The 21,216-nt window shown below is 41.2% G+C and overlaps 1 protein-coding gene across 1 annotated transcript in view; it reads right to left on the reverse strand.

The window, feature by feature from the left end:
- The window catches only part of LOC138662907 (ras-related protein Rab-3C), a 265,256-nt gene that overhangs the window by 218,828 nt on the left and 25,212 nt on the right, over positions 1-21,216 (reverse strand). Inside the window, exon 2 of the mRNA XM_069748910.1 lies at positions 20,419-20,646. Within this exon, the coding sequence (XP_069605011.1) occupies positions 20,419-20,646 (228 nt within the window). The remainder of the gene's footprint in view (positions 1-20,418; positions 20,647-21,216) is intronic.

The raw sequence follows: 21,216 nt of genomic DNA on the forward strand, positions 1-21,216 counted from the left end.
GCAGGCTTTGTCATTTATTCAAAAGGCACTTACCGTATATACTGTAGGTGAATTACATGGTCAGACATGTCTTCTGTTATATCACCATAAAGATTGAGGAAAAAGAAGCAAAACCTAGCATACATGTTGAGAAAATTGCTTTACAAACTTATGACATTTTGTAACATACCGTAACCTTATTTTACTTCCTTTTCTCCCAAATATTATACTACTAGATGGTGGCCCGATTCTAACGCATCAGGTATTCTAGAATATGCATGTCCCCGTAGTATATTGCCCAGCGACGTAGTATATTGCCCAGCCACGTAGTATATTGCCCAGCCACGTAGTATATTGCCCAGCCACGTAGTATATTGCCCAGTCACGTAGTATATTGCCCAGATACGTAGTATATTGCCCAGCGACATAGTATATTGCCCAGCCACGTAGTATATTGCCCAGTCACGTAGTATATTGCTCAGCCTCGTAGTATATTGCCCAGCCACGCAGTATATTGCCCAGCCACGTAGAAAATTGCCCAGTCACGTATTGCCCAGCCACATAGTATATAGCAGAGCCACGTAGTACGGTATATTGCCCAGTCACGTAGTATATTGCCCAGCCACGTAGTATATTGCCCAGCGACGGAGTATATTATCCAGCCACATAGTATATTGCCCAGTCACGTAGTATATAGCAGAGCCACATAGTATATTGCCCAGTGACGTAGTATATTGGCCAGGCACGTAGTATATTGTCCAGCACAGAACCACGTAGTATAGAGACTTAAAAAAAAAAAATAAACATATACTCACCTACCGAAGGGCCGTTGAAGTCCTGCTATACTTACCATCCGCTGCCTTTCCCGCTCCTCGCCCACGCTCCTGGGACCGCTCCATTGCAAGTGGCAGCTTCCGGTCCCAGGGCTGGTGTGAGCAGGACCTATGATGACGTCGCGGTCACATGACTATGATGTCACGGCAGGTCTTTGTCGCACACCAGCCCTGGGACGGGACCGGAAGCTGCCACTTGCAATGGAGCGGTCCCGGGAGCGTGGCAAGGAGCAGGAAAGGCAGCGGATGGTGAGTATAGCAGGTTTCTTGTTTTTTTATTATTTTTAACATTATGTGACGCCCAGGAGACCGGGATACCCAGCACCGGACCAATGGGGTCTGTCTCTAAAGGGAGATGTCACGGGTGGCTTGACCCGGTGCTGTAGCCTCAGGCAATGCACAGTGTGAGGGGTATCGTGAGGGAGCAGGCACTTACTTGATCAACAGCAGGTTCTCCCAGCGGCGATCCTGGATAGATGGCTATTGTCCAAATGAAAGACTGAGGCACTGAAACGTTTAACCAGTTTACTTTAACATAAAGGGATTTACAACCAGTCCTGTCACCGGAGTCTGTATGGGAACTCTGAGTTACTTTGACCCTGCCGGGGTCTTCGCCTCTTATTGTACACAATTTCTGTGTGGCCCTGCTGCTGTATGTGAACTGGCTGCCGGCCCAATCTGTCCCCTCCGGGTCCTGTTTCGACGGGCAACCTGAGTCCTTTTATCAGCTTACCCCCCCACCCCGGGAGTACCGCTGAACTCTGTGTCTGTTGCTGCGTCCGGCCCTAGTGAAGCTGATATCACCTCACGTTTTTCCGGTTGCTGTATTATATATAATGAATACAGCCACGGATCCGGTATCCGTCTTTGCGCTTGTTCTGGGTAGTGATTAATGCTACCCGGTTCTCACAATGTCCTTTTTCTCTGTCCCTCTTCTCCTCAGGCCGGTGATTTAGGCCTGGAAACTGTCACAGGACTGTTAGAAATTCAGCTGTATGACCTCTCACTTTCAGCTCCTTAGCCCAACTGCCAGTTCTTCTCTCAGACCAGAATAGATCAAGGGGAGTCTCTGGAGCTCCCCCTTCTGGCCGGAGGTGGTAGTGCAGTCTTGCTATTTTAGTATTTGTATCCAGTGTCAGTAACTGTTTTTGTGGCAAATACCCCTAGGGGTGCCACATTCCCCCTTAGTTAAGAACAGTACTCCGGGACTGTGGGACGATAACATTTTGAAATAACAATTAATATGTACAGAGTCTTAAAAATGAAAAGATACAAAAAAAAAAACACTCAAGGAAACAAAAATAGAGTTCTGTAAAAAGTCACTCCAAATAGCGTCCATTAATACAGTCCTATCCTTGAAGGTACTAGGAAAGGCACTGCACTTTGTGTCCAGGAATTTAGTTCCATTTTTCCAACGGAGTTGTCAATATAAACTCTAAAGAAAGTTCAAAAAGAGCAAAAAGCAAAGTTCAAAAAGCAGTCTTTCCGAAGCTTTGATTTAGTGCCTCCGGGCTGATAACAAGTTCAAGAATATGCAAGAAGTTCATACAGACAAGTCTCTGTAGGTACTGGGCTTAAACGTTGCAGAATGATAACAATGACTATAGTTTTATAATTGGTAATCTGCATACCTGGCCGGTAATTGACCCTGGGTACTACGCTGTGATCTACGTAATAGCGGTATCTCTTCATGTGGTGTACTACTGTCTACTGCGGATGTAGTATCTGCCCGCTCTGCTAAAGATAATTCCATGACTATGGAGTTGGCAAGTCCACCGTGAATGGGATTACTCTGATCAGGAATCTGTTCTTCCTGGCCTGGAACCTCCTGTAGTACGGGGTCAGCCTCTTCCTGTCTTGGGACTTCTGGTATTGGGTTCGGTGTTGGGTAAAAGGCCACCATGGGAACCACTACTGCACCATGGTATGTTAGTAGGGTTTTGGGAAAGTCTCCTATACAGGTGTGATACATTTCCTCTTCTTTTTCCTTTACTGGTTGAACCTGTATGGGTTGAATAACTTCTGATTCTGGCTGGACAACTTCTGGCTCTTTCAATGCTTCCGGACACAATTTAAGATTGTCTCTGGACACTAATACAGATGTTAAGCCTCCGTTTTTGCTAATGAGACACATTTTAGGATTATCCATTCTTGTTGGTAAAACTGTGTAGGGTACGGCTTCCCACTGATTGTCTAGTTTATTGGTTCGACGGTTTCTCTTGAGCACTTGATCACCCAGTCTTAATGGGGTCGCTAGAGCATTCTGGTTGAAAGTTCGCTCTTGTCTTTCTCTAGTTTGCTGAAGGCTTCTTTCCACACTCTCTTGCACTTGGCGATACTGCTTTTGCCGTATGATATCCCAATTGGAGTCTTGAACTTCTGCGTCTGGTTTCAGAATTCCCATTTCTAGATCGATTGGTAATTGGCCGGGTCTTGCACGCATAAGGTAAGCTGGGGTGCAGTTGGTGGAGCTCACCGGGACATGATTATACAGATCCACCAAGTCAGGCAATTTCTCTGGCCATTGATTCCTTTCTGTCTCAGGTAAAGTCTTTAGTAGGTCTATTACAATATGGTTCATCTTCTCGCATAAGCCGTTTGTTTGTGGATGATAGGCCGTCGTCCGGATCTTTTTGCAACCATACATATTACAGAATTCTCTGAAGATCTGATTCAAAGGCTGTACCTTGGTCGGTGAGAACCTGTTCTGGATATCCATGGGGTCTACAAAAGTACGTTTGGAACGCTTTGGCTGCTGTTTTTGCTGTCAGATCTTTTACGGGTACTACTACCAAGAAGCGTGAATAATGGTCCACGATGGTCAAGGCATAGACATAGCCGGACCGGCTTGGTATTAACTTCACGTGGTCTATGGCTACAAGTTCAAGTGGTTGTTTGGTGATTATGGGCTGCAGTGGTGCTCTTTGGTTCTTTTGATCGTTTCTTCTGAGGTTGCACGGGCCACAATTTCTGCACCACTGTTCGATTGATTTTCTCATCCCGACCCAATAAAATCTTTCTCTTAGAAGTACTTCTAACTTTTTCCAACCGAAGTGACCAGCACCATTATGGTAAGCTTCGAGGACCATCTTCACATCCTGTTCGTGACGCCAATTGTGACGCCCAGGAGACCGGGATACCCAGCACCGGACCAATGGGGTCTGTCTCTAAAGGGGGATGTCACGGGTGACTTGACCCGGTGCTGTAGCCTCAGGCAATGCACAGTGTAAGGGGTATCGTGAGGGAGCAGGCACTTACTTGATCAACAGCAGGTTCTCCCAGCGGCGATGATCCCGATCCTGGATAGATGGCTATTGTCCAAATGAAAGACTGAGGCACTGAAACGTTTAACCAGTTTACTTTAACATAAAGGGATTTACAACCAGTCCTGTCACCGGAGTCTGTATGGGAACTCTGAGTTACTTTGACCCTGCCGGGGTCTTCGCCTCTTATTGTACACAATTTCTGTGTGGCCCTGCTGCTGTATGTGAACTGGCTGCCGGCCCAATCTGTCCCCTCCGGGTCCTGGTTCGACGAGCAACCTGAGTCCTTTTATCAGCTTACCCCCCCCCCCCCCCCGGGAGTACCGCTGAACTCTGTGTCTGTTGCTGCATCCGGCCCTAGTGAAGCTGATATCACCTCACGTTTTTCCGGTTGCTGTATTATATATAATGAATACAGCCACGGATCCGGTATCCGTCTTTGCGCCTGTTCTGGGTAGTGATTAATGCTACCCGGTTCTCACAATGTCCTTTTTCTCTGTCCCTCTTCTCCTCAGGCCGGTGATTTAGGCCTGGAAACAGTCACAGGACTGTTAGAAATTCAGCTGTATGACCTCTCACTTTCAGCTCCTTAGCCCAACTGCCATTTCTTCTCTCAGACTAGAATGGATCAAGGGGAGTCTCTGGTGCTCCCCCTTCTGGCCGGAGGTGGTAGTGCAGTCTTGCTATTTTAGTATTTGTATTTACTGTCAGTAACTATTTTTGTGGCAAATACCCCTAGGGGTGCCACATTTACATATTTTTACTATTGATGCTGCATAGGCAGCATCAATAGTAAATACTTGGGGACACACAGGGTTAATAGCAGCGGTAACGGAGTGCGCTACACTGCGGGCCGTTACCGCTGCCATTAACCCTGTGTGAGCGGTGAGTGGAGGGGATTACGGAGCGGGCGCCGGGCAGTGAGTGCAGGGGAGTAGGGGAGGGACTAATCGGACTGTGGGCGTAGCTGATTGGTTGCGGTAGCCATGACAGGCAGCTGCCGAGACCAATCAGCGAATGAATAACCGTGACAGAAGGACAGACAGACAGACGGAAGTGACCCTTAGACAATTATATAGTAGATACTGCTTTGATGCCTACTGCTCCTTTAGAAGCGGTTTTCAGAAAAGATGGTGCACTATATTCAAACAATCTGTGTATAGGACTTTCCCTATCGGAGCCTCTCTGCTTCTGATGCCCTTAACACAGACAAAAAAATTGTTGTACTCTATTTGAATATAGCACACTATCAACTTTGCTGAGCACCAGTTTAAAGAAGTTCCTAAAAGAGCATGAACTGGGCATTAAAAATGCACTGCACACCATCATTTTGAGAGGAGGAAGCAAAATATGGTAAAGTATTTTATAAGTATATTATCAAAAATCTAATATTACAAAAACTCAACTTTGCCAAGTCTGGATGTTAATTACGTTAAAAAATATATAAGTATTAAATACAAAGAATGACAATCTTTGTATTTATTCAGATGTGCAATTAATTTGAAAATTAGAAAATAAAATCTACTTCTCAACCCCTTTTTGCACCACTTTTTGGCTTAAAGCTCTAGAACAGTGTTTCTCAACTCCAGTCCTCAAGACCCACGAATAGGTCATGTTTTTTGGATTTCAATAAGTGATGGAATTAATTCTTGAGCAGGTGAACATGACCTGTTGGTGGGATTTGAGGATAGGAGTTGAGAAACAATGCCCTAGAAATTTGCTAGTCCGCTGTTGGCTGTGTCCATTCCACTAAATCTTCGCACTTTTAGAATCACTTTTGAAAAATAACTAGAGGTCAAACAAGTCAAGTAAATTATAGTGCAAATATTCTGTGTCTTACATATATCCATTTACTATTTCATAACAGTGATGGAAAACATTCAATGTATTTCCCACAACTTTAGTGCCAAATGTCTGACCCAGGAACCAATGCCAAGACACACCACGTGGTACCCAACAGTTTCTCCACATAGTAAAAGTACACTATATTATACATGGGACATGAGAAATAGGCAAAATTATACATATTTCATCGGTACTATTGGAGCTATAAGAAGTTGGCCAGTGATGTGACTGAGCGTGAGGCATTTGATTTAGAGCTATTCTTTAACTGGTATTTTATTGGGAGGAGGACTTGATAGAGACGATAAGGGGAGAGACAAATCTTTTGTTTTAGCCACTGGCTGTGACAGCTTTGCTTTAAACCTTGAACTGTCATCTCAATTTTTGATTACTACGTCCCATATTCTATAAATATATCCCAAATGGCAGTTAATAGCCATCTTCTTCTCAATAACTCATAACTTCCACCTTCAAATACCTCAAATACCCTATTGATTGAAACAATGACTTATTTGTGTATGAAAGAGACGCTTCCTCCACCTGAACTCTGTATATAACCACCATCAATCTTCTTATATTCACTTGTATCCAGATTTATTAAGCAGATTGTTCGTCACTGTGTAATTGAATCTCCCTCTTACAACAGCCTGGAATCTGTCCCGAACACTTTACTCTGATTGTACTTTTGGAGCTTGCCTTGACCCAGTACAGACTGTAACAAGGAGTTTATTTTTATTTTTTTTTTTTTGTTGGCCTCCTTCACATAATTTCATGATCGATTTGTATTTTTCCTTCAGTCACTCGGATAAAAGAATACAATGACAGGAACTAAATGAAAAAAAATCATAAGCTCCATCTAGCAAAGTGGACATGAAAAGCCGAGCAGAAGTCGTATTAGAAGCTCCTTTATGTTGGAGAAAAAAAAACGGTAATATTTTTGTATGAAGATAAAGAAAGAGCCATATGTTCGTTTCGTGTTAAGGTGCACTCCGGTAGTGTAGCTTAGCTGCTCGAAAGCAAAGTGGACGGCCAAGCTAAGCAAACGGAGTAGGCGCAATAAGAACGAGAACAATTCCTTGGTGACATTTTTATTTAACGCATTTCATGACTTTTTTTAATACCATTTTTGGAGAAACCTATCACACCTTCTCATTATTGCTAACATGCCCCTAATTTATTGAGTGATTTAGACACTTTTTGACCCCATCAAGGGATTGAGGCTTAGCTGAATAGTAGACTTTTGTTAGGGTGTGGCAAATTGCACCCAAGTTTTGGCACAAATAAACTAGTCTAAAGTACGGTAAGCCAACCAGGAGGTGGTGTAAAACGGGACAAAAATGCCCATGGATGTGCCAAATTTATTATCCCTCATTTATTATCCCTCATTCATATGAATAATTTAATGCATCTGACATGGAAACCTGTATCCCAATCAGAACATTTATTTAGAATAAAAGTTACAATTAAAAGAGATAGATAAGGCGTGTACAGGACCCCTATGAACATGGGAGAGGGATCTGACATGTTGCAAAAAGGTGCAAAATTTAAATCAAAATTCTGGCTTACAGCCATGAAGTTTACACTCATGCCCAGACCGAATACATCAACAATTCAAGTGAAAGCATAACAATTATTAGTTCGCAAGGAAAATTCGAGCGCAGGAGACTTGAAGGTGCCTCGTTTCTGTTAGAATACCTTATCTATGTTACAATGTCTTACAGAACGGTCTAACAATATCTTCAGGCTCATCCTTGGTTTCTGTTAGTTGAAACAAAACATGATTTTATAAATCTGATATATACAGTGGGGAAATTAAGTATTTGATACACTGCTGATCTTCAAAGTTTTCCCACCTACAAAAAATGGAAGAGGTCTGTAATTTTTATCGTAAGTACACTTCAACTGTGAGAGACAGACTCTAAAAATCCATAAATTCACATTGTATGATTTTTACATATTTCATGCAATAAAAAGCAAATTAATTAATTATTTGACACATTAAAAAAACAGAAATTAATATTTGGTATAGAAACCTTTGTTTGTAATTACAGAGGTCAAATGTTTCCTGTAGTTCTTGACCAAGTTTGCACACACTGCAGCAAGGAGTTTGGCCCACACCTCCATAAAGATGTTCTCCAGATCTTTCAGGTTTTGGGACTGTCGCTCGGCAACACCGAGTCTCACCTCCCTCCAAAGATTTTCTATTGGGTTCAGGTCTGGAGACTGGCTAGGCCACTCCAGGTCCTTGAAATTCTTCTTACGGAGCCACTCCTTAGTTGCCCTGGCTGTGTGTTTCGGGTCATTTTGGAAGACTCAGCCACAATCCATCTCTAATGCTCTTGCTGAGGGAAGGAGGTTGTTGGCCAAACTCACGCGATCCATGACCCCATCCATCCTCCCTTCAATACTGAGTAATCATCCTTTCCCCTTTTATAAACACAAAATCGGGCTTATATAACCATAGCCGATGAAGAGAACCAGATAGTAACGTATAAAACCCCGTCCCTAGAGGAAGCGATGGCAAAACGTGCATTGGGGTGAGGGGGAAGTTCCAGCCATCTGCATCTGTGCTCCTGAGTCTGATTAAGGTATATACCAGCCTTGCATATCTACATGCTGTCTACTGATGGGGTTCTTGTAATTTCATTGGTCTCTTGTTTTATTTGTGCCTTTCTATACTCTGGAGTTTATATTCCCATATTATATGATTATGTAGAGGATTTTTCCTCAACATAGATTTTTTCAATATTAAATTAAGGCATTAATACTCTTAATCCAGTAGGGTATATGAACCTGCATTTTTTTTATTTGTCTACATACAGGATATTTGTCTTTTCTCACGTGGGGAACACAGGTATAGCTTGATCTATTATATTATGTTTGGTAAACACTTCCCCCTTCTGGGCATTCTGCTTTTTATTAGGTTTTTCTATGTATGATTTTATTGATATTTTGACTAAAATTGATTTTATACGTTCCTATCTGGTTATCTTCATTGGCTATGGTTATATAAGTCCGAATTTGTGTTTATATTGTGACATGAAGTGCCAGCTTCTTTACAAACGAACAATATTTGATGTATTAAGTCCTTTCTCCTTTGCAGAAAAACACCCCCCAAAGTATAATGTTTTACGGTTGGGTCGGTGTTCTTGGGGTTGTACTCATCCTTCTTCTTCCTCCCAAGAAGGCAAGTAGAGATGATACCAAAAAGTTCTATCTGACTACATGTCTACATGGCCTTCTCCCATGCCTCCTCTAGATCATTCAGATGGTCAGTGGCGAACTTTAAACAGGCCTGGACATGCGCTGCCATGAGAGGGGACCTTGCGCGCTCTTCCGGTTTTTAATCCATGACGGTGTAGTTTGTTACGGTAATGTTTGAGACTGTGGTCCCATATCTCTTCAGGTCATTGATTGTGTAGTTCTTGGATGATTCCTGACCTTTCTCAGAATCATCCTTACCCCACGAGGCGAGATCTTGCATGGAGACTCAGACTGAGGAAGATTGACAGTCATCTTGTGTTTCTTCCATTTTCTAACAAGTGTGCCAACAGTTGTTGTCTTCTCACCAAGCTGCTTGCCTATTGGCTCCTTTTTCTTATCTTATGTTTGTACCATGGTTTATGTGAGTATGATTGTTTGTCTGATTATTTAATAAAGGATATTCTTTTTATTTGGTGGTGTTTTCGTTACTCCTTTTTTTTCACGTGTCGAATACTGCCTATTGTACTGTAGCCCATTCCAGCCTTGTACAGGTCTATAATTTTGTCCCTGGGGTCCTTAAACATCTATTTGGTCCTAGCCATGGTGAAGAGGTTGATTGATTGAGTGTGTTCACCGGAGTCTTTTATACAGGTAACAACTTCAAACAGCTGCAATTAATATAGGTGATGAGGGCAGAATAGGACGGTTTATTTAAGAAAAACTAGCAGGTCTGTAAGAGACAGAATTCTTTCTGGTTGGTAGGTGATCAAATACTTATTTATTGCAATAAAATGCAAATTAATTATTTAAAAATCATACAATGTGATTTTCTGTATTTTTTTTTAGATTCGGTCTCTCACAGGTGAAGTGTACCTACGATAAGAATTACAGACATCTCCATTCTTTGTAGGTGGGAAAACTTGCAAAATTGTCAGTTTATCAAATACAGTACTTATTTTCCCCATTGTACATGTCTACTGGAGCCTACCAACTCTCAATAGATGGGGCCCTCATTCTGTAACCTTACCTTTCAGACAGTGCTGTTCTTTCAAGAGGATCCCCACCCATCCATGTATTCCAAAGTTACTAATGAAACCTTATATACGGTGTAGAGTAATATATTTCACAGATAATTAACGTGTGGCAAAACTAAAAGCAAACTCATAATGGAGCAGGTAAATTATTCCTGAAATATGCATAGTGATCGTTATTTGACACTTATGTGGTATCTAACTCAAATAATTATTAACCTTGAACCCGATTTTAGGATTTGATTCACACTATTTACATAAATTAACTGTTGTAGTAGTTACTTGCGAAAAGGAATGCAAATTAGTACTTTCCTCATAATCTTTCCCAGGGTGAATAAAAAGGAAAAAAAACACATTTACTTACAAAAAATACTTTTTCATCATAATTATTCATTTGGGGAATCAATAGGATTTGCTGTTTGTTAACCAGTGGCCCCAACATGCTCTACCTTTCTGGAGCTATAGATAGTGGTGACATATGGGTAGAAAGTCTAGTAGTTCATGTTGAATTATGAATTTATTCATTGATAATATTAAAGAGGCAAATATAGGTGGAAGAACTTTCCCTGCTAATGTTTTTCTTGAAACATTTGTCATCCTCTTAACCCCTTCAAGTCGCGGCCCTTTTTCATTTTTGCGTTTTCGTTTTTCACTTCCCTCCTTCCCTGAGCCATAACTTTTTTATTTTTCCGTCAATATGGCCATGTGAGGGCTTATTTTTTGCGGGACAAGTTGTACTTTTGAACGACATCATTGGTTTTACCATGTCTTTTACTAGAAAACGGGAAAAAAATTCCAAGTGCGGTGAAATTGCAAAAAAAGTGCAATCCCACACTTGTTTTTTGTTTGGCTTTTTTGCTAGGTTCACTAAATGCTAAAACTGACCTGCCATTATGATTCTCTAGGTCATTACGAGTTCATAGACACCTAACATGACTAGGTTATTTTTTATCTAAGTGGTGAAAAAAAATTCCAAACTTTGCTAAAAAAAAAAAAAGTGCCATTTTCCGATACCCGTAGCGTCTCCATTTTTCGTGATCTGGGGTCGGGTGAGGGCTTATTTTTTGCATGCCGAGCTGATGTTTTTAATGATACCATTTTTGCGCAGATACGTTCTTTTGATCGCCCGTTATTGCATTTTAACCCCTTTCTGCCATCAGACGTACTATTGCGTCCATGGGGGGTGGGCCCTACTTCCCAAGGACGCAATAGTACGTCATATGCGATCGGCAGCGCTCACGGGGGGAGCGGCGCCGATCGCGGCCGGGTGTCAGCTGCCTATCGCAGCTGACATCCGGCAATATGTGCCAGGAGCGGTCACGGACCGCCCCCGGCACATTAACCCCCGGCACACCGCGATCAAAGATGATCGCGATGTGCCGGCGGTGCAGGGAAGCACCGCGCAGGGAGGGGGGCTCCCTGCGGGCTTCCCTGAGACCCCCGCAGCAACGCGATGTAATCGCGTTGCTGCGAGGGTCTTGCCGCCCTCCCTCCCTGCTCCAGGTCCCGGATCCAAGATGGCCGCGGATCCGGGTCCTGCAGGGAGGGAGGTGGCTTCACAGAGCCTGCTCAGAGCAGGCACTGTGAAGCCTGCACTGCTGCATGTCAGATCAGTGATCTGACAGAGTGCTGTGCAAACTGTCAGATCACTGATCTGTGATGTCCCCCCCTGGGACAAAGTAAAAAAAAAAATTTCCAAATGTGTAAAAAAAATTAAAAAAAAATATTCCTAAATAATGAAAAAAGAAAAAAAAAATATTCCCATAAATACATTTCTTCATCTAATTAAAAAAAAAAAAAAACAATAAAAGTACACATATTTAGTATCGCCGCGTCCGTATCGACTCGCCCTATAAAACTGGCACACTAGTTAACCCCTTCAGTAAACACCGTAAGAAAAAAAAAAAAACGAGGCAAAAAACGACGCTTTATTATCATACCGCCGAACAAAAAGTGGAATAACACATGATCAAAAAGACAGATATAAATAACCATGGTACCGCTGAAAGCGTCATCTTGTCCCGCAAAAAACGAGCCACCATACAGCATCATCAGCAAAAAAATGAAAAAGTTATAGTCCTGAGAATAAAGCGATGCCAAAATAATTATTTTTTCTATAAAATAGTTTTTATCGTATAAAAGCGCCAAAACATAAAAAAATGATATAAATGAGATGTCGCTGTAATCGTACTGACCCGAAGAATAAAACTGCTTTATCAATTTTACCAAACGCGGAACGGTATAAACGCCTCCCCCAAAAGAAATTCATGAATAGCTGGTTTTTGGTCATTCTGTCTCACAAAAATCGGAATAAAAAGCGATCAAAAAATGTCACGTGCCCGAAAATGTTACCAATAAAAACGTCAACTCGTCGCGCAAAAAACAAGACCTCACATGACTGTGTGGACCAAAATATGGAAAAATTATAGCTCTCAAAATGTGGTAACGCAAAAAATATTTTTTGCAATAAAAAGCGTCTTTCAGTGTGTGACGGCTGCCAATCATAAAAATCCGCTAAAAAACCCGCTATAAAAGTAAATCAAACCCCCCTTCATCACCCCCTTAGTTAGGGAAAAATAAAAAAATGTATTTATTTCCATTTTCCCATTAGGGCTAGGGTTAGGGCTAGTGTTAGGGTTAGGGCTAGGGTTAGGGCTAGGGTTAGGGCTAGGGCTAGGGCTAGGGCTAGGGTTAGGGTTAGGGCTAGGGTTAGGGCTAGGGTTAGGGCTAGGGTTAGGGCTACAGTTAGCGTTGGGGCTAAAGTTACAGTTAGGGTTTAGATTACATTTACAGTTGGGAATAGGGTTGGGATTAGGGTTAGGGGTGTGTCAGGGTTAGAGGTGTGGTTAGGGTTACCGTTGGAATTAGGGTTAGGGGAGTGTTTGGATTAGGGTTTCAGTTATAATTGGGGGGTTTCCACTGTTTAGGCACATCAGGGGCTCTCCAAAAGCGACATGGCGTCCGATCTCAATTCCAGCCAATTCTGCGTTGAAAAAGTAAAACAGTGCTTCTTTCCTTCCGAGCTCACCCGTGTGCCCAAACAGGGGTTTACCCCAACATATGGGGTATCAGCGTACTCAGGACAAATAGGACAACAACTGTTGGGGTCCAATTTCTCCTGTTACCCTTGGGAAAATACAAAACTGGGGGCTAAAAAATAATTTTTGTGGGAAAAAAAAGATTTTTTATTTTTACGGCTCTGCGTTATAAACTGTAGTGAAACACTTGGGGTTCAAAGTTCTCACAACACATCTAGATAAGTTCCCGGGGGGGTCTAGTTTCCAATATGGGGTCACTTGTGGGGGGTTTCTACTGTTTAGGTACATTAGGGGCTCTGCAAACGCAATGTGACGCCTGCAGACCATTCCATCTAAGTCTGCATTCAAATGGCACTCCTTCCCTTCCGAGCCCTCCCATGCGCCCAAACAGTGGTTTCCCCCCACATATGGGGTATCAGCGCACTCAGGACAAATTGGACAACACATTTTTGGGTCCAATTTCTCCTGTTACCCTCGGGAAAATACAAAACTGGGGGCTAAAAAATAATTTTTGTGGGAAAAAATTTTTGTTTTATTTTTACGGCTCTCCATTATAAACCTCTGTGAAGCCCTTGGTGGGTCAAAGCGCTCACCACACATCTAGATAAGTTCCTTAGGGGGTCTACTTTCCAAAATGGTGTCACTTGTGAGTGGTTTCTACTATTTAGGTACATTAGGGGCTCTGCAAACGCAACATGGCGTCTCATCTCAATTCCTGTCAATTTTGCATTGAAAAGTCAAACGGCGCTCCTTCCTTTCCGAGCTCTCCCATCCGCCCAAACAGTGGTTTACCCCCACATATGGGGTATCAGCGCACTCAGGACAAATTGGACAACAACTTTTGGGGTCCAATTTCTTCTCTTACCCTTGGAAAAATAAAAAATTGGGGGCGAAAAGATAATTTTTGTGAAAAAATATGATTTTTTTATTTTTACGGTTCTGCATTATAAACTTCTGTGAAGCACTGGGTGGGTCAAAGTGCTCACCACACCTCTAGATAAGTTCCTTAGGGGGTCTACTTTCCAAAATGGTGTCACTTGTGGGGGGTTTCAATGTTTAGGCACATCAGTGGCTTTCCAAACGCAACATGGCATCCCATCTCAATTCCTGTCAATTTTGCATTGAAAAGTCAAACGGCGCTCCTTCCCTTCCGAGCTCTCCCATCCCCCCAAACAGTGGTTTACCCCCACATGTGGGATATCAGCTTACTCAGGACAAATTGGACAACAACTATTGGGGTCCAATTTCTTCTCTTACCCTTGGAAAAATAAAAAATTGGGGGCGAAAAGATAATTTTTGTGAAAAAATATGATTTTTTATTTTTACGGTTCTACATTATAAACTTCTGTGAAGCACTTGGTGGGTGAAAGAGCTCACCACACCTCTAGATAAGTTCCTTAGGGGGTCTACTTTCCAAAATGGTGTCACTTGTGGGGGGTTTCAATGTTTAGGCACATCAGGGGCTCTCCAAACGAAACATGGCGTCCCATCTCAATTCCAGTCAATTTTGCATTGAAAAGTCAAATGGCGCTCCTTCGCTTCCGAGCTGTGCCATGCGCCCAAACAGTGGTTTACCCCCACATGTGGGGTATTGGCGTACTCAGGACAAATTGTACAACAATGATTGCGGTCCATTTTCTCCTGTTACCCTTGGTAAAATAAAACAAATTGGAGCTGAATTAAATTTTTTGTGAAAAAAAGTTAAATGTTCATTTTTATTTAAACATTCAAAAAATTCCTGTGAAGCACCAGAAGGGTTAATAAACTTCTTGAATGTGGTTTTAAGCACCTTGAGGGGTGTAGTTTTTAGAATGGTGTCACACTTGGGTATTTTCTATCATATAGACCCCTCAAAATGACTTCAAATGAGATGTGGTCCCTAAAAAAAAAATGGTGTTGTAGAAATGAGAAATTGCTGGTCAACTTTTCACCCTTATAACTCCCTAACAAAAAAAAATTTTGGTTCCAAAATTGTGCTGATGTAAAGTAGACATGTGGGAAATGTTACTTATTAAGTATTTTGTGTGACATATCTCTGTGATTTAATTGCATAAAAATTCAAAGTTGGAAAATTGCGAAATTTTCATAATTTTCGCCAAATTTCCGTTTTTTTCACAAATAAACGCAGGTACTATCAAAGAATTTTTACCATTGTCATGAAGTACAATATGTCACGAGAAAACAATGTCAGATTCACTGGGATCCGTTGAAGCGTTCCAGAGTTATAACCTCATAAAGGGACAGTGGTCAGAATTGTAAAAATTGGCCCGGTCATTAACGTGCAAACCACCCTTGGGGGTAAAGGGGTTAATGCAATGTCGCGGCGACCAAAAAAAACGTAATTCTGGCGTTTCAGATTTTTTTCTCGCTACGCCGTTTAGCGATCAGGTTAATGCTTTTTTTTTAATTGATAGATCGGGCGATTCTGAACACGGCGATACCAAATATGTGTATGTTTGATTTTTTTTTTATTGTTTTATTTAGGATGGGGCGAAAGGGGGGTGATTTAAACTTTTATATTTTTTCATATTTTTAAAAACAATTTTTTTTTTACTTGTGCCATGCTTCAATAGCCTCCATGGGAGGCTAGAAGCTGGCATAGCCTGATCGGCTCTGCTACATAGATCGCTGCTATGTAGCTGAAATGCAGGTGTGCTGTGAGCGCCGACCACAGGGGGGCGCTCACAGCAGGCCTGCATCAGTAACCATAGAGGTCTCAAGGACCTCTATGGTTACCTTCCTGATTCATCGCCGACCCCCGATCATGTGACGGGGGTCGGCGATGACGTCATTTCCAGCCGCCCAGCCGGATGCGGTAGTTAAATGCCGCTGTCTGTGTTTGACAGCGGCATTTAACAGGTTAATAGCGGCGGGTGAAATCGCTATTCACCCACCGCTATTGCGCGCACATGTCAGCTGTACAAAACAGCTGACATGTCGCGACTTTGATGTGGGCTCACCGCCGGAGCCCACATCAAAGGGGGTGACACGGCATGCGCAGTACTAGTACGGCGCATGTCGTGAAGGGGTTAAATCGGTATTCCACAACATTTTTGGCAGACCAAGTGTATACAGTGGCATGTATAAGTTTGGACATCTCTGGTCAAAATTACTGTTATTGTGAAGAGTTAATTAAGTTGAAGATGAAATGATCTCTAAAAGGCCTAAAGTTAAAGATGACACATTTCCTTTGTTATATATATATATATATATATATATATATATATATATATATATATATATATATATATATATATATATATATATATATATATATATATATATATAATTTGCCTAAAGTACAAAGGAAATATGTCATCTTTCACTTTAGGCCTTTTAGAGATCATTTCATCTTCAGCTTCATTAACTCTTCACAATAACAGTAATTTTGACCAGAGGTGCTAAAACTTTTACATGCCAAATGTATAGACACAGATGTTAAAACCTCACTGATATAACATGTATTGTTTATTCAAAACATGTAGTATAGTCTGCCCTTAATGTTTCTAATGTCAAACCTCCTTAATAATTAAAAACAAATCCTAAATTTATAATCGCACAGTTTTCTACTTTGGTAATCACCAATTTAATGTTGATCTCTAACACAAGTAAATGATTTTAAGGGGCCAAACACTAATAATATCAAGTTTCGGTGATATGTTACTACCTCAGTATACATTAGTTAACTATTGGCTGAATTATCCATTGGCCAACAGCTATCTTCCCCAACTTCCCCATGCACAAGAATACTTGGCTCGGTGAACCGGATCACTGACCTTGGAGAAGATATCCAAAGGATAATTCAGCCGATTCTTAACTAATGTGTTCCGAGGTATTCACATACTATCAAAACTTGATTTATTAGTGATTGGTGGCCATTACAATTATAGTTCCCTCTGAGAGAGACACCGCTAGACTCTTGTGCTAGCGTCTTATCTTCCCAGGAACAAAAAGATCCATCACTGGAAGTCCAATGCACCGGCTTCTTCTCACCCCTGACATAATCTGCCAGGGAAAAGTCATCCAACCCCTTTATAAACATCAAACTGTTGGCTGATCGACCAATAATGGTGGGTTCAGCTACCTTTAGTCAAATGTGTATAAGGACCTTTAGTAGCAAATGCATCGGCCTCAGGAGCCTGAGGAGGACGAAAAGCCTTACTGTATAATAACACATGAATGTTTGGGGGCTAAGGACAATCCATGGGCAGCATGTATCAGGCATTGTATTATTTCAGCCAAGCAAGTTTGACTCTGATACGCTCGTCTATTTCAGAGAACAACATACTTTAAAAGGTGCCGGTGATTGAGCAGTCAGGTTCCCTTTCGTAGATTTTGCCTTTGGATCCCCGAATCATACCTCTGCATGAATGACAGTGATTCTCATCCAGAAATGCTTATTAATATGCATTTAATACAAAACAATTACATCTTTATTCTATGCTTATGTCTCTATTACCCTAGAATAGGAACGCACAGTGTCACGTGGTTCTATAACATATCATGGTAACATTTTGCCAACAACTTTCCTTACAGAAAAAAAAAGTTGCAAATGACTATGCAACAGTCACACGTACAACCATGGTCATCTCTGAATTACATCACGACTCGCAAACCTATGAGATATCCTGCAGCCATAGCCTTACGTCTCTTACACATTATCATATATCAACTTTGTTCAGCCCCCCAATATGGTTTCGATAGTGCCTTACTGTACCTCCAATTTTGCACAAAAGCCTACGTTGGTTTCTAGGAAAGACTGACTTCTTAAATTCGTCATTCCCATCACAGATATTAATGTTTTAGCCACAACATCTGCAATACATGTTTACAATTGTTGGAGGGGATGTTCAAATGTGCTTTGCTTTTCTTGTACCCTCTGAAAAAGTACTCTAACAAGGAGAATATTGCCCTTGTGCGCCCAGGTATGCATTAATTCTTCATCTCGATGCAGCAGCCACCTCAAGGGATGGAAAGACCCCCTTCTTGATATAGTTGTGGGTCCATTGAAACTTCAGATATGCCATAAACATCTGAGATGGGTATACCCCTTTAGTATGTGGTCAAACATGGCACAATCTTGTATCTGAAAATTAATAACCGTTGGCGGTCATATTAAGGAGGTAATTGCTTTGCAATATGCTTATTTGCATATGAGGCTATGAAGGCACATTAAATCCTTTCTGCTATAATTTATTATATGTGATGTCTTTACAATTATAGATTTAATGCAATTATTATAATTGGTATTTCCTTACACAAAGGTGAAGTCTCTAATCAATTAGATAACTTGGGTCTGACAGGCAAAATTGGAATTATTGCGCTTCAATATTCTGATCTGTGTAGGACTGTAGAAGAAAGGATGAAATCACAGAGGAAATGCGATCAGAGGCCAACGGCAATTAAACATTATAGATATTTCCAAACTCACATTAATAGGAATAAAGAACATGTTGATTTATTCCTTGATTGATTTCGCTATTAAAGTGTCTCTTATTAATAAATTGTGCAATTGGTGACTGTTTAATTTAAAGGAATGGAAGCCACAAATGAGTCTCTGGGAGACGTTGTATTATCCATAAATAAATAATGAGCAATGGAAAAATACAAAACGTAGCCCTTCCCATATCCCGGAAAAAGTTTTTTTTACTGGAAGTTTTCCCCAACTAAAGGGGGCTCATAAGTTGTCCTGCTGAAGAACCCACAGCGATCAGCTGCAACCTGCGATGGAACCTTACAATGAGCGCTTAATTTCTCTGCAGTGAAACCACAGGCTAGATAAAGTATTACACCAATCCTATAGGAATCAATAGAATGGTTGTAAAGCATAGAAATGCTGGATCCTCCAGACAGACAGAGCTCTTTATAGCTGACCTCTACTCTGGCTAACTGGGGGTCTCCCTTTTATTACCATTTTTACTGAAATTTTTTATGATTTTTGCTTCTAACTCCTTTGGTTCTGACAATGTTCCACGCGTTTCACATACCTTCTAGCTGAGTACTATTACTAGGAAATGTCCCAGGTTAGTCCAACCGTCTTTGGATTTCAATTGAAAGTTGTATTTTGTAAAAGTACGAGGTTTTCTGCTTTTAAAAATCCTCAGATTGTAGTTCCCCCAAATTAAGTTGCTTTTTATTATTTCCGCTCCCGTGAGTCCTTCAGCTATTAATAATGGAAGAAATGCAAGTCTTCATCTGTTTTCCCTTGTGGAAACACCCAGAGCCAAGAGTCTCAATGCTTGTCTTCTGCTAGTTCCAATCACCAAGTAAGTCCTGTGACCAAGCACGGTTTCAGTAAAACTCTAAAGGGAACCTGTCAGCTGATTAATTCTACCAGAACCACAGGCAGCATGAATCAAAGATTGCCAATTTTATTGTAGACAGCATTTATTGCCTGACAAAGAAGCAATCCCCGCATGTGTTGGGGATGTCAAACAGCCAGCCGCGAGACATGCAGCCACGGGAACTTGAACAAATTATTCGAGCACGCCAAAGTCACTCGGTTAGCACACGAGTAAAGACTGGTATTAATAAAAATTGTAGCGCATCTTTTCTTAAAGATCTACATTGTTCTGTCCTTCCATTATTCTGGAAATTTCCATTTAATCTTGTCAACAGAGCGAATCGGATAATGTTAGCCCCGATTGGACAGTGTCAGCATGTGTCAGGAGATGCTTCCAACTGGTAACGCCCAGTCAGTTGATAATTTATTCATTCATTCCCAGGAGAAATAACACCGGAATCAAATATTTTAAGAGTGGTGACCGGTCCTCTTTAAATATGAATAAATCTATTGTGCAGCTCCCTAGTCCTCTAAGCCACCGTCATGCACACAAACATGGGATAAAACCAGACGCCACAACGAGCCTTGAAGTTTATTATGCAGACACTGAAATAGCTTAATGTCTTTATGTTGCTGTTTCACAAAATGCATCAGTCTAAGTGTTCTCAATGGTAATTGTGATTCTTATCAGCCATTGGCTTTACGAGCCCTGCATTACCTGATGAAATATGAAGAATGCCCGCATGCATTATTTATTGTTGATTTATGAACGGGCTATTGAATGTAACCCAGTCAGATGATTTACTTGTGTCACTCTTCAGTGTCTGGTTTACTAGTCAACAATCAAGTAAAATTGCCCCTTTTATTGGATTGTTTTTTTCTCATTTCCGCAACCTTTAAATAAAATGGCAATTTTTGGAATGGAAGAAGACGAGTATAACTCACCCAGATCTGCAGCTTGATTCTTTTTTCATTTTTGAAGACAGTCTTCACCTTGAAATCTATCCCAACTGTGCTCACAAAAGCGGAGGTGAACGAGTCGTCGGCATACCGAAACAAGAAGGACGTTTTGCCAACGCTGCTGTTTCCGATGATAAGTAATTTGAACATATAGTCAAAGTTCTGATCAGACGTGTCTTTCTGTCCATACTTGGAGTCCTGTACAGACGCCATCTGTAAGATAAAGAGTAGTACTTATTACTAGGAGGTCTTCTCTTTGTCAGCGCTGTATTATCCTTTGCATGTTTGCTATACTTTTGGAAGCCTCAATTAGACATGTTTACCTATACAATTTTCCCATTTTTATTTGGGTGATTCCATTGACTAGAATGATGGTCAGGATACATTCATTACATCCCAAAACTTTTTTTCTACAGCAAAGATTTAATTTTTGTTCATGCACCTAAGATATGGCCCACTGCTGTATATAAACCTAGTCTTATTAGCCAATCATATGTGGTCCTCAAAAAGACAACCAAAGAGATTAGTTGAGGACCACACCAGGTCGGTTAACAAGATTAAATTTACACATATTGAAGAGAGATTGATGTAAGATGAGTAAGAAATAAAAAAAAGAAAAGAAATTCAGGAGAACAGCAATATTTACATCTGTAAACAAACCCAGAATCATATTCATGGCAAATCGCAGGTTATTTAAGTACGCCACGCAAAATATCTCCAGAAATATAGTGTTCGGTGGAACTATTTGGATACCCTATGAATGGTAGATCTTTTGCTAACAAA

This window comes from Ranitomeya imitator, chromosome 1, assembly GCF_032444005.1.
Source record: "Ranitomeya imitator isolate aRanImi1 chromosome 1, aRanImi1.pri, whole genome shotgun sequence".
Classification (NCBI taxonomy): Eukaryota; Metazoa; Chordata; class Amphibia; order Anura; family Dendrobatidae; genus Ranitomeya; species Ranitomeya imitator.